At 41.1% G+C, this 17,889-nt stretch overlaps 1 protein-coding gene across 4 annotated transcripts in view; it reads left to right on the forward strand.

Annotated features, from left to right (window-relative positions):
• Positions 1-17,889, forward strand: part of LOC125462268 (cytohesin-3) — a 68,217-nt gene that overhangs the window by 43,513 nt on the left and 6,815 nt on the right. For 3 of the 4 annotated variants that reach the window (XM_048552107.1, XM_048552108.2, XM_048552106.2), the window contains exons 4-9: positions 1,575-1,641; positions 8,994-9,112; positions 11,507-11,587; positions 12,966-13,078; positions 13,330-13,478; positions 14,360-14,472. In XM_048552107.1, coding sequence (XP_048408064.1) covers positions 1,575-1,641; positions 8,994-9,112; positions 11,507-11,587; positions 12,966-13,078; positions 13,330-13,478; positions 14,360-14,472 — 642 coding nt within the window. The remainder of the gene's footprint in view (positions 1-1,574; positions 1,642-8,993; positions 9,113-11,506; positions 11,588-12,965; positions 13,079-13,329; positions 13,479-14,359; positions 14,473-17,889) is intronic. The other variant, XM_048552104.1, reaches the window with a different exon arrangement.

Below are 17,889 nucleotides of genomic sequence, written 5' to 3' on the forward strand. Positions count from 1 at the left end.
CTGTCTCTCCTGAGCAATAATCTGATGAAAAGTCTTTCCTGATGTCCAAACCAACTATTTACCTATCAATCCTTATAGAGTCATTAAACACGATTTATTTGCACGACTTTTGGATCTACTGTCTCTTCTGTCTGCAGTGACAGTTCTAATTGGAACAAAAACAGTAATTTCTGGAGCAGCTCATTTGTGGAGGGAAACCAGGGTTAACGTTTCGGGCCGAGTGACTCTTGGTCTGGGTCCAATCTCTTTTAGTTTAAGAAAACTTTCAGACTTATTCAGTGTAAACCTATGTTTCGCAAAGGAAATGACAATGACCCTTTATGCTGATATTCCCAACTGAGGAGCCCTTGGACCAGGTATCATTCTGGCTGCTGTCCTCTACATTATGCCCAGAATGTCAGTACACTTCACCATCCACAAGAATTAAAGCTGCAGGAGTGATTTGAATGGCTTTGACTGTAGGGTTAAAGATGGAACAAACAACCCAAGGTTTCAGTTCCCTTCACTAGAGACAGGCTGTGTGGCAGGTTTGGCACTCATGTTGGTAACTAGGGGAGGAGGAATTGCAAACAGAAAGGGAGTGCAGAAGAGCAGTTCAGATCCATTTTCTGCTAATTCAGAGGGGTTCTGTGCTTTTATAGTCAGTCATTACGGCTGAAGGTTGTCATTTGGTTCATGGACTCTACGCAGTTGTGTGTAGAGCAATCTAGTCAGTTCCATTCCCTCGGTTAGAAGTACACGATCCTGCAAATTTATTTTCCTCAAATGCCCTTCTAATTCACTGTTGAAATTGTAAATCTTCCACTACCATGTTAGACAGTGAGTTCCAGATTATTACTGTTCTCTGTGTAACTAAAAAACTTCTCTGTCTCAACCCTCTTCACATCTTGTAAAGAACCTCTAAATCAATGACTGAACTTCCACAGCCTGACGCATAAAGAATAAAGGTACCATTTCGAATGAAGACATTCCTCCTCATGGCGGACCTAAATGGCTTGACCTTTATTCTGAAATGCTGCTCCCAGGTATTGAGTATTGATGGTGTCAGGATCAGGCAGTAGAACCTGTTGCTGTGATGACCATGGAAGGTGTAACCTGTGACTACACAGCACCAAATTCCTTTCAGGGCTCAAGTAACCCAGGCAACCCTAGGAAAGAAGCAGTGACTTTGGGCAGGGTGAATAGTGTAGGTGAACTAGTCACTAACTTGACCTTTGCAGCCTCTGTCATGTTGTCCCAGTCTAGATTAAATCACTGGAAGAGTGATTTTGTATATTTCCATGAACTATTGGAGCTGTGAGTATATTCAAGACAGAGATTGATAGATGTTCAGGTGCTAATGGAATCGAGAATTATGGTAAACATAAGGTAGAAAATCAGCATAATCTTACTGAATAGTGGAGTGGGCTCAAAAGGCTAAACCGTATTTCTCATTTTCTTAACAACAGGATTCATGTCCCTGTGTTGATTAGTTCAGGAGGACAAGCACAAGTTGCGGTTCTGCAATTTCAATAGTAATGGGTTTAAAGACTTGTAATTCCTTTCTTTTTAATTTCATCTTTTGATATTTGCAGTAAAACAACTCAAAGAAATAAACAAATGGCTATGGGAAGAAAGAAATTCAACATGGATCCCAAAAAGGTAATGGATATTTTATTTTGTTTCATTGGATTGTTATAGAGCCATAGACATGTACAGCATGGACACAGACCCTTTGGTCCAACTGGTCCATGCCAACCAGTTATTCTAAATTAATCTAGTACCATTTGGTAACATTTGGCCCATATCCCTCTAAACCCTTCCTATTCATGTACACATCCAGATGCCTTTTAAATATTGTAATTGTACCAGCCTCCACTACTTCCTCTGGCCCCCTGAAAAAGTTGCCCCTTGGGTCCTTTTTAAAATCTTTCCCCTCTCACCTTAAACCTTTTAGTTTTGGACTCCTTAACCTGGGGAAAAAAACCTCGACTGTTCGCCCCATTCATGCCTCTCATGATTTTATGAACCTCTATAAGGTCACCCCTCAGCCTCCAACGCTCCAGGGAAAACAGCCTCAGCCTATTCCCTGTAGCTCAAACCCTCCAACTGTGACAACATCCTTGTAAATCTTTACTGAACCCTTTCAAGTTTCACAACATCTTTCCTAAAGCAGGGAGACCAGAATTGAATGTAGTATTCCAAAAGTAGCCTAACCAATGACCTGTACAGCTGCAAAATGACTTTTCAACTCCTATGCTCATGCACTGTTCTCTATACATTTGCAGATCTGTGGTCTGCTTCAGGAGGACATTGCAATGAAATGACCTTGTTGTGCACAATTTGGCTGTTTCCTAAATTAATGGCAGATATGTATCTAAAGTTCTTCATTGACTGTAAAAACTAGGATGAGAGGTTATTGAAGGAGCAAATAGATGGAGTTTTTTCCTCTGCTTCTCTTGCCTCTTGTGTGCTTGCTCAATCCCAGGATGTTGAGTGTAAATAGGGGGAAATGTTTTCCATGTTTGAGTGGTGAAAATTCACGAAAAGGGTCAGTAAGATCAGAGTCAGGCTATTCAGAAAAGAAGTGAGAAAACATTTTGACATACCTGCAGAATCAAAAAAGTGATAAAATTCACTCCCATACAGGAAAAAAATGCTAATTTAATGGTTTTAAACCTGAGATTAGTTAATGTTTGCTAGACTGGGTATTGAGATATGGTGCCACAGTGACAGAGTTGAGGTACAGATCTTGGTTTCATTGTGTGACAGAAGAGGCTGGAGTTTAAAAAGCCTCCTCTATTGTTCTCTTTACCTCTAATGTACTTCTAGTGACTCGAAGGAAAGTCTGCTGTCTAAGAGCCCCAGATGTGAGTTGTGTAGGTAGACGGAGCTTCAATCCCACCTCACCTCTGGAGTTCACCCCTTTTGTTCATATTTATACCAAGCTGTAATGAGGTCAGAATGTGTGTAGCCCAGGTGGAACCCAACTGAACATTGGTGAACAGGTTATTGCTGAGAAAGTGCTGCTTGATAGTTCTGTTGAAGATCCTTTCTGCCATTTTTCTGATCATTAACTGTATAGAGGCTAGGTTAGATTTGACGCGAAAACAGGAATTGCTGGAAATGCTAAGCTAGTCTGGCAGTATCTGTGGACAGAAATCAGTTAAGGTTTCTGACCCAGAAATTTGGGGAGGGTGGTGGGGATTTAATGTGTGCATGAAAAGGGAACTTGAAGAGTTATTTTTAATAGGGGTGAAATAGTTTAAAAAAAATATCATAAATGAGATGTGGATATTGCTGACTAGGCTTTGCATTTATTGCCCAAGTTGAATTGCTCTTGAAAATTTGTGAGCTGATGTTTTGAGCTGTCCACGTGGTACAGAGATTCCCACAGTGCAGTTTGGAAGAAGGTTTTGCAGTCTGGACAAAATGATGACTAAGCAGTTATGCTTTAGCTCCTCATCAGGATGGTGAGTGGTTTGGAGGAGAACTTGCAGGTGGTGGTGCTCCCATGTATCTCTTGCCCTTGTCCTTTCAGGTGGATTCATTCCATCACAGTCCTGACTTGAGCCTTGTAGATGATAGGCTTTTAGGGTAAGAGGTGAGTTAATTGCTGAATTCCTGGGATCTACCTGCTCTTGTAGCCACACTATTATGCCTCGTCCAATACAGTTTATTGGTCAGTGGTAACCCCCGTGATGTTGATTGTTGGGGGTGGTAGTGGAATTCAGTGTTGGTAATGATATTGAATGTCATGGGGAGATGGTTTGATTCGTTCTTATTGCAGTTGGCCACAGCTTCGCATTTAAGAAATCCAAATGTACATTTCAGCCCTGGCCTGGATATTTGTCCAGAACTTGCTGCGTATGGACACTGATTGCTCAGAAGATGAAAGTTTTTTTCTTTATTCATTCACGGGATGAGGGTGTCGCTGGCGAGGCAGCATTATTGCCCATCTGTAATTGCCCACAGGTCAGTTAAAAGTCAACCGCATTGCTGTGGGTCTGGAGTCAGTTGTAGGCCAGATGAGGTAAGGATGGCAGTTTCCTTCCCTAAAGGACATTAATGAACAATATGGGTTTTTCCTGACAATTGACAATGGATTTATGGTCCTAATCAGATTCTTAATTCCAGATGTTTTTTATTGAATTCAAATTCCACCATCTACCATGGCGGGAGTCGAACCTAGGTCCCCAGAATATTATCTGGGTCTCTGGATTAACAGTCCAGTAATAATCCTACAAGGCCATCACCTCCTTGTACTGAGCATTATGTAATCATCAGTTAACATGTATACTTTCTGTGTTTGGGTCAAAATCCTGGAACTGCCTCCCTAACCGCGTTATGGATGTACTTGCAGCACATGGATTGTAATGGTTTAAGAAGACAATCCCCCCACCACCATATCCCATGAGTGAACTTCTTAAAACAAGACTTCTGACCTTGTGATAGGCGAAGGTAATTGGTAAAGCAGCTGAAGGTGTTGGATGTCGGACTCTACCCTAAAGAACTCCTGCACTGATGTTGCATTGCTGAGGTGATTGACCTCCAACAACATCTATTTACCTTTTGTATGTGAAATGACTCCAGTGGATGGTCCCTGCCCTCTGACAATTCCTGTTGATTCTAGTTTTTGCTAAGAATCCTCAGTGCCAAACTTGGTTACAAGCTAGCTTGACGTGGAGGACGGTAACCCACCCTTCCCCTCTCAAATTAGTTTCTTCTGCCTAGAGATATATCAAACCTGTAACAAGGTCAGGAGCTGAGTGGACCTGGCAGAATCCAAACTGAACATCATTGAGCAGGTAATTAAGTGTTGCTTGATCCCCATGTTGATAAAATCATTCATCACTTTGCTGATGATGAAGAGTACACTGGAGCAGTAGTTGGCCAATTTGGATTTGACTGCTTTTTGTGAATAGGACAAACCTGGGCCATTTACCACCTTGTCTGCAGCATTGTAATTGTACTGGAGCAACTTGGCAAGAGGTGTGGCAAGTTCTACAGTGCGCTGCTTCAGTACTATTGCCTGAATGTTTAAGGGCTTATAGCCTTTGCAGTATCCAGAGCCTTCAAGCATTTCTTAATGTTGTGTGGAGTGAATTGAATTGACTGAAAACTGGAATCTGTGTAACTGGGGACCTCGAGGACGCCAAGACAGATCATCTGCTCAGTAGTTATGGCTGAAGATGCTCTCAAATACTTCAACCTTAACTTTTGCACTGAAGTCTTGGGCTCCCTGTTATTGAAGACGGGAATATTTGTGGAGCCACCTCCTCAGGTGAGTTGTTTAATGGGCCATCACCATTCATTACTGGATGTCGTAGGACTGCAGAGCTTAAATCTAATCTGTTGCTTATAATATTGCTTAGCCAGGTTTATCACAAACTGCTTATTATGCAAGTCGTCCTGTGTTGTAGCTTCTCCAGGTTGTCACATCATTTTCAGTCATGTCTGGTGCTGCTCCTAGTGTGCCTTCATTGAACCAGGGTTGCTCTCTGGCTTCGTGGTAATGTTAGAGTGGGGGATTTGCAGGTCATGATTATGATTGAATATAATTTTGCTGCTGATGCTTCACAACACCTGATAGATGTCCAGACTTCAGTTGCTAGATCTGATTGAAATCTCTCTCGTTCTGCATGGTGGTGGTGTGACAGAACATGATGGAGAGAATCCTCAATGTGAGGGTGGGAGCTTGTCTCCGCAGGGACTGCGTGGCTGTCACTCCCACCAGTACTGCCGAGGCCAGATGCATTTGCTGCAGGAAGATTGGTGAGGGTGAGATCAAGTATGCTTTTCCCTTGTTAACTCCCTTGCCACCTCCAGACCCAGTCTAGAACTATGTCCTTTAGATCTCAGCCAATTTGATCAGTAGTGGTGATACTAAGACACTTTTTGTTCCCATCCAGAGTTAATTTTATGCCTTTACCACCCTCCGTGCTTCTTCTAGGTGGTATTCAACATGGAGGAGAACTGAATCATCAGCCAAGAGTGAAGTCTGTAGATGATAATCAGCAGTCAGTTTCCTTGCTCATGTTTGACCTGATACCATGGGACTTCATGAGATCTGGAGTTGATGTTGGAGAGGTATACGGTGACTCCCTCCTGTCTTAGCTGGCAGCATGGTGAGGTATCTAATGATGTTGTTTTCTGGGGCACACTCATCGCCACAGAATCATACCTTATGTTTTCTAACTAGCCTGTGAGTGAGCTCTCCCAATTATGGCACCAGTAGGAAGTTAGAATGTGGGACTTGCAGGGTTGACAGAGCTGTGACCCGTTGTCACACCTGGAGTCCCATCCGACCCTGGGTAGTTTGTTCGGTTTAGTTCTTTTATCCGACCTTTTGGTCAGATAAACTGATGACGTATGTTTAGAGGTCATTTAACAAGAATGGATTGAACTGCCCGCTGAGGAGGAAGGAAAGAAAAAACATGAGAATAAATAACTTCCACAGCATTGGGAGGAATGCTCTATGTCCTAATCTGGTAACTAAACTGTGTGTAAGATTTTAGCAAAATATTTTACAGATGTGTGGCTTAGCCAGGGGATAGTTATTTAGCAAGCCAAGGCAATTTTAAAAGTAGAGAATACCATGGCAGGAGTGTAATTTAAGTATAAAATATCTTTTGATTGAAGTCCAAAATATTGGAATGCTGGCCCCTTGCTGCTGTGATTCCAATACTTTGGGAAAGATGAGAAGAATGAGCATAGACATTGCAAGTCATCTAACCCAAGATGGGCAAGTTTGTACTTCACATGAGTTTTGCAAGTTGGACTTAGAATTATGCGGGGCCCTTAGGTGGTTTAAAGCTGTTGGTACAGAATACCAATCCCACTTTTTTTCACTTGCAACATCTAGCTGTGCCTTACGTGAATCTATTTTCATACCTTATGTTATTCTTCCTGGTGATCGATTTAGTATTGATTTTTCTCCCTACAAGATATTGTTTGCATATATTGACTGTGAAAATGATGATTAAAAAGAACTTGTATTTAATAGTGGCCAATACACAGGTTAAGGTCCCATGATACTTTGTAGGAGATTTCTATCAGCTAAAATTTAACTTTGAGCCACATCAAAAGATATAAGAGCACGGGGCTAAGTGTTGGGTTGAAGAAGTAAATTTTAAGGAGCATCGTAAAAGATGAGAGAGAGATATAGTGAGGTGGATAGGTGGAACTCAAGAGCTAGAGGGCTAGACTGGTTGTGATAGTGAAATGATGGAAATTGAGGATGTGCAAGAGGTCCAGAATTAGAGCTGGTTGGATACTTTGGAGGATTGTAGAGTTAGGAGATTACAGAGAAAGGAAATGATGGGCCTTGAAGGTATCTTAGATCCAGAATTTTAAAATTGAGCTAATCATAGGAGCCCATATCTTACTTAGATTCAGAGAATGGTGTCTACACTGATCTGTCATGTTTGTTTGACTCTGAATGAGCAACCTCACTACCATTCCTCCCAGCTTTGCACATTTTCTTCTTCAGATAATGATCCAATTCCTTTAAACAAGCCTTAGTTGGCCCTGTCTGCACCCAACTCTCAGACTGTGTATTTCAAATTATAGCCGATCACTCTGTGGAAACACTCCTTGTATTGCTGATGCTTCTTGTGCCAGTTACTTCGAATCTGTGCCCTTTGGTTCTCCGAGCTTCCCAGTGGTGGAAGGACTATCTACCTATTTTTACATCAAAAAACTTTTCCCAGATCTGTGACATTTATGTGTCTATAATAATATTTCTTTCCCACTTTAATGAAGCATCCAGTTAGATTGGTGGGTTGGTTGTCTTTTGATGTTTTTGCCATTGAGTGATCTTTGACAAAATGTTTTGCAACAGACAAACAGGAAACCTGAGTAATTGTGGAATCAAGCGTTGTATGAAATTTCATTAGCACAGAAGATGTTTGCATTTTGGTTCCAGAAGTTGGCATTGTGTTCAAAATAGCTTCCTTTCCATAACACAGAAATAGGAAGAGACCATTTGAGACTTTCAAGCTTGTGTTCAGTGTGATTAAAAACTGATCTGTCTCTTGACTCTACCTACTTTTAAATCCCTTAATAGCTGCATTTGATGTAAAAAAAAGGGCCCCATTTGAAATATTACTTTATTCAGTTTTTAATGGAGGAAGATTAAAGGATCTCTTCAGAATTTAGTTACGTTAAACTTGAAACTTTCCATTGATGCAAAACCATCCTAGTCTGGCTAGGCTGTCAACTTTAAAGGTAGCATACTGTTACTGCAATAATTTTTTTTAAAGCAGCACATTGCAGAATTTAAATGTACTTTAAGAACTTGTCCACTTTGGTAAGTCATTTGTAATCTTGGTACAACAGTAAACTCATGGACACCTGTTGAAAACATCAATTTGTCTGTTTCTTATGGTTGTTCCCTTATCCAAGCAGTGCTGTTCAGAGATGTGCCAAAGTACGTTGGTGGGAATGCTGGCATGCTGTTCAACTGTGGGAGCATTGTAGTAGAATCCAATCCTGTTCTTGTTTGTAGATTCCTTTAGTCTACAGACTATAGATATAAATATCGACTCGTTCGTATGTGTTATGACATTTCTTTGGATCGGGTGAGACTTCAACCTAGGACCTTCTGGCTCAGAGATAGGGACATTACCACTGTACACAAGGTATATGTTCAGACAATTTCTGGGATGGTCATCCGTCCCCCATACTTTCAGCTTAGAGAGGAAGTAACTCTTGAATTTTCCTCCTCCCCTAATCCCAGGCACCCACAGCTTTCTGCTCCTGATTATAATTTGGTGATCCTTGCTGGAAAGTGTGTGTGTGTATGTGTGGCAACCGGCTTGCTCGTACATGCTGTCCACATGCCTCTGTGGCAGAGTGGTCCCTTAGATGAGGTGCCTCTGCAACTGTGCCCCAACGCCTGTGAGATAACCTTGGAGTTGGGGAGGTGGGCAGGAGAGTGGAGGAGGCCTCAGAATCTCAGACAAAAGCTGCTTTTGTGCACCAGGATTTTTGAGTGTTTTATTTGATTGCAGGGGATCCAGTTTCTAATTGAAAATGATCTGCTGCAGAACACACCAGAAGACATTGCCCAGTTTCTATACAAGGGAGAAGGACTAAACAAAACAGTCATTGGAGACTATTTGGGTGAAAGGTAAGTACTTGCTTACGCAATAGGCTGTAGTAAGATTTTATATAAAAGTTAGCCTTTGGTTCTACCTGACATCAGGTTGATGCAGTGTATGTAATGAGGCAAGTGTATATTTTAGTGGTTCCTGTGCATTATAGTTTTAAAGGTTGAGGTGGAGAGGGATGGTGGTGTTTTTTTTGCATGTAATTTTGTTCTTATACAGTGTTTTTGGAATTTCTTCAGGTTTAGACTTACGTAAGCAACACCTCTGACTTAAGTAACTCAGTATGCTTGTCCGTGATGGCTCAATTAGGTTATGCACCACAAAAACAAAGTTGCTGGAAAAGCTCAGCAGGTCTGGCAGCATCCGTGAAGGAAAAAACAGAGTTAACGTTTCGGGTCTGGTTCAGTTCTGAGGAAGGGTCACCGGATCCAAAACATTAACTTTGCTTTTTCCTTCACCAATGCTGCCAGACCTGCTGAGCTTTTCCAGCAACTTTGCTTTTGTTCCTGATTTACTGCATCCACAGTTCTTTTGGTTTTTATTTAGGATATGCGCCATATTAGATATTATTGAGTCTCACTGAACAGGCCAGTTATCATCCTTCATCTCTGTCAAGATGGTTGAGCTCTCTGAATGGTGCTATCATTGAGTCAGGTTACCTCAGGCTTTCTTCTGTAAAGGGGCTTAATGAGCCAGTGGAGATATTTGTATATCCCCTGTCCACCATGGGTGGGCAAAAGTCTTGAAGTGTGACTGGCTGGAATGCATTGCCTGGGGGTGTGCAGGAGGCAGATTCAATTGAGGCTTTCAGAAGTGAACTGAATAATTATCTGAAGAGATTTCTTTCAGGCTATGGGGAGGAGATTAGATAAGTTGCTCTTTCTGTAAACCAGCATAGATAGAACTGGAAGAATGGCTTCTTTAGGTACTGCACCCATTGTATGATTCTTTGAAATCAGTCAGTGTTGGGATAGCAGACCCTGGGAGTTTAAGACAATCTGCAATTGCTTCCTGCTTCCATCAACTTAAAATCATAGAATCCCTCCAGTGTGGAAGCAGGCCATTCAGCCCATCGATTCCATCCCATCCCTCAGAAGAGCATCCTACACAGACCCACCCCCCTACCCTATCCCTGTAACCCTGCATTGCCTATGGCTAATCCACCTACATTGCACATCCCTGGACACTGTGGGCAATTTAGCACGGCCAAACCACCTAAGCTGCAGATCTTTGGGAACCGGAGCATCCGGAGGAAACCCACAGATGCAGGGAGAAACTCCACGCCGTTGGTCAAGTGTGGAATCAAACCTCGGTCCTTGGCGCTGTGAGGCAGCAGTGCTAACCACTGAGCCACCATGCCGCCCAGTTCCTGTTAAGCAGCCTTGCTCTATTCTCCTCCATTACGTTATACAACAGTCTATTAATAAAACATAGTTCAGTCGATTTAAGGTATGGAAAAAGGAATATGGTGTAGAAGCATTTTCTTCTGCACTCTTCAGAACAGAATTGCAAGAATACCAAATCTGGTTGGCAGTTGGCATTTTCATGTCATATAACATAGATCGTTGATCCCTTTGAGTTTGTGTTCTTGCAGATCTATTCTATTGAGTATAAGGTGAAGAAGAGCTTCAAGAACGTGCCTCCTTGTTAGCAAAACTCAAGTTCTGTACTACCAAGTGCCAAAAATCTGTGGAGGAAAAGTTTTTGTTTTTTATCCTTTGGGACATTATATAAACAATGTATGCAGATGTTTGTGTTGATAGTGATCAGGAAGGAGTATTTAATACAGTAGCGCCATTACACATCCACCTTATACATAGACTCATTATCCGTGATCAGGATAGTTGCAAGGATGGTCCCAGACCTGATTTCCGCCCAACAACTGACTGGTCCCAATAGATTGTGCGATTCTTTGTCATGGATATGGGATTTCAATTATAGCATTATCTGGATTTTTGTGTTATTCGTGCGCAATCCATGCAGTTATCCACCACAGATAATAAGGATTTGGTGTATACTACTTTTTTTTCAAAGGGAATTCTTGAGGTCTTTAAAGTTTTGAGTGACTTTGATAAGATAAATTGGAAAAGTTTTTCCAGTGGTGGGAGGGGTTGGTATCCAGAGCACCCCATCTTAAGGAAATTGGTTAAGAACTAATAGGGAGAAGAGGTATTTTTATTAACACATCCAGTGTGATCTAGCATGTCCTGGAAATAGGATCAGTCTCAATTCCTCAGCTTTCTAGTGGAGAGGATAAACATTCACAAAAAGAGAATTTTCACATCTATAGGGAAGGAGCTAAATGGACTGACACTATGAAATGGAAAATTTAAAACCAGCACTATTGGCCAAAATTGTTAAGGATCTATAGCACAAATATTTAATTCTTTGTGTATTTTCCGTTCTCATTGCAGAGATGAATTTAACCTCAAGGTTCTTCAAGCATTTGTTGAACTTCATGAGTTTGCTGACCTTCATTTAGTCCAGGCTCTGAGGTATGTGTTTCCTTTTCCAAAAAAGGTGGTCTACAAGTTTAGAGTTAATTTAAATCCAGTGCATGGGCATCCATATTGCACTTACATACTCTCAAATACAGTGCCGTTTCCTTTTATAATTTGCTGTGTACCTTTTTCTGTTTGAGTACTTGAATGAGAAGGTGATGAAGGATGGGAATGGAATTAGCATTAGGTGAACTTGGCTTAATGGAAGCACGCTAGCTCCCTGAATTGGAAGGTGGTGTGTTCAAGCCACACTGCAAAGACCTGAACACATAATGCAGACTGACAGTTCAGGTGCAGAATTGAGAGAGTCCTACAGTATTGTATCAGATGTTAAACCAAGGCTCCATCTGCTCTCTCAGATGGACACACACACCCAGGACAATGCCCAAAATGAGCTGGATATCACTTCTTGGTATTTTGTCGATGTTTAGTTCTCAGCCAGATAACATTTTTAGTTGTGCTGGTTGTTATTTAATTGCTCTTTGTGGGAGCTTGCTGTGTGTAATTGGTGATTGTATTTCTTAAAAAACACCAATGATTACACTTCAAAAAGTACTTCATTGCCTACAGTATTTTGGAGCAAACTGAGCTGATAAAGGCCACTGTGCTCAGGGCTACTGCTCTTGTGATTTTTTTGCCTTTTATCGTAAATTCCCTACAGTGTGGAAACAGGCACTTTTGCCCAACAAGTCCACATCTACTCTTGGAACATCCCGCCCAGACACATCCTAACCTACATATCCCTGAACACTACAGGCAATTTAGCATGGCCAATCCACCTAACCTGCACATCTTTGGACTGTGGGAGGAAGCCGGAATACCCAGAGGAAACCCACGCAGACATGCAGAGAATGTGCGGACTCCATACAGACAGTTGCCCAGGGGTGGAATTGAATCCAGGTCCCTGGTGCTGTGAGGCAGCAGTGCGAACCACTGAGCCACTGTGCTGCCCCATTTTTCTTAATGAATTAAACAGGATGCATTCTGAGTGTGGCACTGTAATGGAAGCTGTCCTTCAAGTGATAATTTTTACTCCACATCAGCAAAATGTTGGGAATTTGGAATAATGTGTTTTATGTTCTGTCCTGAAGCACCAGTAGTTACATAATTTGTATTCACAGAACATTGAGTTTGTGTGTACGTGTGTAGGAGAATAGATTTGTACTTTATGTCAGTATACTGAGTTTTTAAATTTGGAAACTTGATGCAGTAATGTTCTGGTCAGTAGTTGCTACAAGCTGTTTAAGTAGCAAATGATGGAACAATTTGTAGTGCTCGTTGTAACCAATAAGTACTTGGCACCTCTTCACTCAGAGCTTAAAAGCTTATGGATCCAGGCACTTAGAGCTGTCCATTTGTTTTTATCCGATAGGCAGTTTCTATGGAGCTTCAGGTTGCCAGGTGAGGCACAGAAAATAGATCGAATGATGGAAGCATTTGCCTCCCGATATTGTCAGTGCAATCCTGGAGTCTTCCAGTCAACAGGTTGGTTGTATCAAATCTATAAGTAGCAAGTATGGGGTTGGGGTCTGGGGTTCAGTAATTTCTTGCTTCATTTTTTCTTTAATACCTTCTGGAACTTGTCTTTGTCTTATTTTCTCCCTGTGAGCTATGGAAAGCCATGAGTTGTTTTTAGGGGAAGATGCTCAAGGGTAACCTTTAAATTAAAACCATGATAGCTGAATGGTAAGGAAAATTATGGAGTGTGTGCTGACAACTTTTCTTTCTCGTCACAGACACTTGTTATGTGCTTTCATTTGCTATAATTATGCTGAACACAAGTTTGCACAACCCTAATGTGAGGGACAAACCTGCAGTGGAAAGATTTATATCCATGAATCGGGGCATCAATGAAGGAGGAGACCTCCCAGAGGAGTTGCTCAGGGTGAGTGCTTAGACAAAACCCTTTGATGCCTGCACACTCCCCACCAGTAATGAGAACGATAGCACTTCAGTCTCAAGGGTCAGAGAGAGGTGGGCTAAAGACCTACTGTCAGACTTCAGCATTTAACCTGGGCTGACCCTCCAACAATACACTGCTGTCGGAGGTGCTGTTTTTCAGGTGTTAGTGGCCATGCTTTCTTTCACAAGGTAAGAAGATCCTGTTGTGCCACTCTGAGGAAAAGCAGGGCAGCAACAAATGACCTGTCATTTTTACTTCTTGCAAATGTATTTCCTGTTCTTCAAAAGTAATGTGTTGTGAAAAAGTGAGCTCTGATTCAAATGATTTAAGTATTTTGCCAGTTAATGGGGTGAGAAAAGATGTAAAAAAAGGTTTATAAGCATTCCAGAATTGAGAACTTACACTAGGCCTTTTTTCTGGAAAACAGGATACTAGGGAGTAACTTGCAGAGGTCTTCTAAAATTATGAAGGAGTTTGACAGACTAGTCTATAGATGCTACAACTTAAGAGGAAATTGAAATCTGGGGACCATAAATATAAGATAGTCACTAAAAAATCCAATAAGAAACTCAGGAGAAACTTCCCTTATCATGAGAGATGATTGGTCAGAATGTGGAACTTGCTACTTACAAGGAATATTTGAGGCAAATAGCATGGTTGGATTTAAGGGAAAATTGGATAAATGCACGAGGGAGAAAGGTATAGAAAGTTGTGCTGATGGGGAGGGTTGGAAGAGGCTGGATGGAACACTGGTATGAACCAGTTGAACCAAATGGCCTATTTCTGTGCTGTAAATATTCTTTGTAATTGATGAATTGTGCATTAGATTCATGTTAATGTCTCTTTTTCCCATCCTTCTGCAGAACTTGTATGATAGTATTAAGAATGAACCTTTCAAAATCCCTGAAGACGATGGGAATGATTTGACCCACACGTTTTTTAACCCTGATCGAGAAGGCTGGCTATTAAAATTAGGTTAGTTTGGCTAATCATATTCTAATACAATATTGCAGAAAATTTGAGGTTTGTTACTAAGCCTTATTTCAGCTTTGGTTGGGTGTCTGTCATTGAATGCACAAATGAGCCGAAGCCATGTTCACCTCTGAGTTAGAAGATTGAAGTAAGACTTGAACACAATCTAAATAGACAGTTCAGTGTAGTACTCAGAAGGTGCTGCACTGACGGAGGTGTCATTCTTTGGATATATTAAACGAGGCCCTGTCTCTTCCTTTGGGTAAATTTTCAAAAAGTGCAGCAATGTTTTTAAGGGGGCGAAGTTGCTTTCTAATATCACAGAGCAAAATTCAATCCTCAAGTAGCTAACCTGAAACAGATGATCTGGTCACTCCTGCTGTTTGTTGGAGCTTGTCCATAGTGAGAGTACTGTGTTTCTTAACTTACGGCACAGAGCTGGATTGCATTGCCAGTAAAGCTCTTTGAAAACCTTGGGGTTCTGAAAAACACTGTTCAGATGCAAATTTTACTTTTTCTCTATTACTGTGTTGGAGTGCAATAAAGTGTCTTTCACTGACAGGGCAGGGTTTTCCAATTCTGTTTGGCTTGTGGTTTTTAATTTGTTGATTTCCGTGGAAGGACTGTCAGGAACTTGTACACAATGGAAACCCTTCTGCTATGATGTTCAAATTCACAGTGTTCTCACCTTGGGGCTTTAGCTGTGCTGCTGGGATAAGGCATTCTAGAGGTCTCTGCACTTGTGTGGAATAGAAGGAAGAGAATTTAAACTCTGGTAATGTTGTAAATTAAATATTAGCATTTTGGCTGTTTTCTGTTTGACTGGAGTTAATTCAAGCCTTGCCCTGTTAATTCCTATTGAAGGATGCTCCTTCATAGAACATAGAACAATACAGCGCAGAACAGGCCCTTTGGCCCTCGATGTTGCGCTGATCTGTGGACTAATCTAACCCCCTCCCCCTACACTATCCCATCATTATCCATATGCTTATCCAAGGACTGTTTAAATGCCCCTAATGTGGTTGAGTTAACTACATTGGCAGGCAGGGCGTTCCACTCTCTGAGTAAAGAACCTGCCTCTGACATCTGTCTTAAATCTATCACCCCCCAATTTGTAGCTATGCCCCCTTGTACAAGCTGAAGTCATCATCCTCGGAAAAAGACTCTCACTGTCCACCCTATCTAATCCTCTGATCATCTTGTATGTCTCTATTAAATCCCCTCTTAGCCTTCCTTCTCTCCACTGAGAACAGACTGAAGTCCCTCAGCCTTTCTTCATAGGGCCTGTGCTCCGGACCAGGCAACATCTTGGTAAATCTCCTCTGCACCTTTGCCAATGCTTCCACATCCTTCCTGTAATGGGGCAACCAGAACTGCACGCAATTTGATAGAATCATAGAATTTGATAGCAATGATAAAAATTCTAAATAATGGCTTTAAAGAATGGCCTGTCATCCTCCTTAAAACTTTCAAATAAGGTGGTCCTTTGCAATAGTGTTGGTATTATATGGAGTCAGATCAACCTTGCGTGGGAGGTGCTGAGAGAATATCTCAGGGGGTTTCATTATCTTGCTTTTGCTCGACTGGAAATCCATCACTGTGGCTTCTTCATATCTGGCTCAAAATCCTGTAAGTGCCTATCCAACAGTACTGTGGTGGGTGTCATATCATTTGCAACAGTCATCACATCCAAATGGGGATGAGTTGGTGAAATTATCAGTAGCGTGAAAAGGGTAGAAGTGAATTGCCTGCCTAGTTTATATCTACCTTTTTTATTTTACTGTTGCCATTCCTAATTGACCTTGTGGCAAGCTGCCATCATGAACTACTGTAATCTGTTGGCATAGATACTCTTAGGGAAGCAGTGACAGTACAAGTGATAAGTTTCCAAATCAGGATGGTGTGGGTCCATAGGAGATTAAACTTGAAAGAATTCCTGTGTGTCTGCTGCCCTCCTAAATGGTAATGCCACAGATTCAGGGGGTGCTATTAAATTGCTCTTGCCATGTCTTGCACTGACTCATAGCAGCAGTGTTTATTCATCCCTGATGTCTCTTCTGTTACATCATACTGTGTGACCTTATGTTTAAAAAAATGTGAAGCTAGGATTGTCTGTCTATTTGCTGGTGCGTATAGTTCAGATATGAACACTATATGTATTGACAGCATCCAGTGTCCTAAAAAAAACATTTGGGCCATTAAACATCGCTTAATCCAGCAGTTTATTCAGGATACAAAATGCATGAGAAAGAACTATTGTAACCTGAATTTTGTCTGGAAATCTGCTGTGGTTGTTTTCTGTCTTATATGAGAAGACTATTATATGTTGTATTTTAATATTCTTTCTACAAGCTTTGTTCATTGGTAATCTGGGGTTTGTACAATGATTTACAGTTCCATTATTGGATAGTGGTGTTGGAAACATTATTTACAAAGATAAACCACTTGACTTGGTGCTTTTATTTTTTTTCTCAAAACTGAAGTGAGTTGCATGATTGTTACATTTGTTGACTGCTTCAACTTTTCACATGCAAAGCAAATGGCACCTTCAGAGTTATGATTTGTACGTGTCTCTCTTTTTCTTGCATTATTTGTGATTTTTCTATTAATTTGTGTGTTTGTTTGCTGTAGTTTTTTTTATAAAATTCGCTTAAATGTGCCTTCTTGTTTTCCTTATGGCCTATGACCTGTCATCTTTCTGTTCTATGACTGGCTGTCTCTGCTTATTCTACATTAGGAGGTACGTACCAGAGGAGCTTCCAGGTCCTCTTGACTCGTTTGCATTACTTAAAACTTCTGTTTTTCCTCCTTTTTTGTATTTTCCTTTTTCTTTGAAACGTTGTTGTTGTGAAGTGCCTCCTGCGATAATACCTCACTGTGTAGTTGCAATTTCACTGACACCTGATCCCCTTTACTGCTTTATGCCTACAATAACACTGTAGGATTGCTGGCCTATTCATTGATAACGGTTTTCTTCTCAACTGTGATGCCAGCACCAACACTGAAATATTAGATGACACAAACATTTCATTATTCAAACTAGTCTGTATCTAACTTCTCTCTGGTCCGTGATACAAAAAGTCATACTGAGAAGATGAGCATTTCATTTTCCTCTATACAAGAGACTGTTAGTTCGCAACAGGCACTTCATGTTACACTTTCGGCAGTTTTTGCACATTGTATGCTGTTGACAGACAATGTTAACTTGTTCTGGACTGGTAATGTTCTTAATTAAATATTTGCATTTTGACTGGCTGTTTTCTGTTTGACTGGAGCTAATTCAAGCCTTGCCCTTTTAACTTCTATTGAAGGATGCTCCTTCTTAGAATTTGATTACAGTGATAAAAATTCCAAACAATGGCTTTAGAGAATGGCCTGTCAGCCTACTTAAAACTTTCAAATATGGTATTTGAAGATAACT

The sequence above is a fragment of the Stegostoma tigrinum genome, chromosome 23 (assembly GCF_030684315.1).
Source record: "Stegostoma tigrinum isolate sSteTig4 chromosome 23, sSteTig4.hap1, whole genome shotgun sequence".
NCBI lineage: Eukaryota > Metazoa > Chordata > Chondrichthyes > Orectolobiformes > Stegostomatidae > Stegostoma > Stegostoma tigrinum.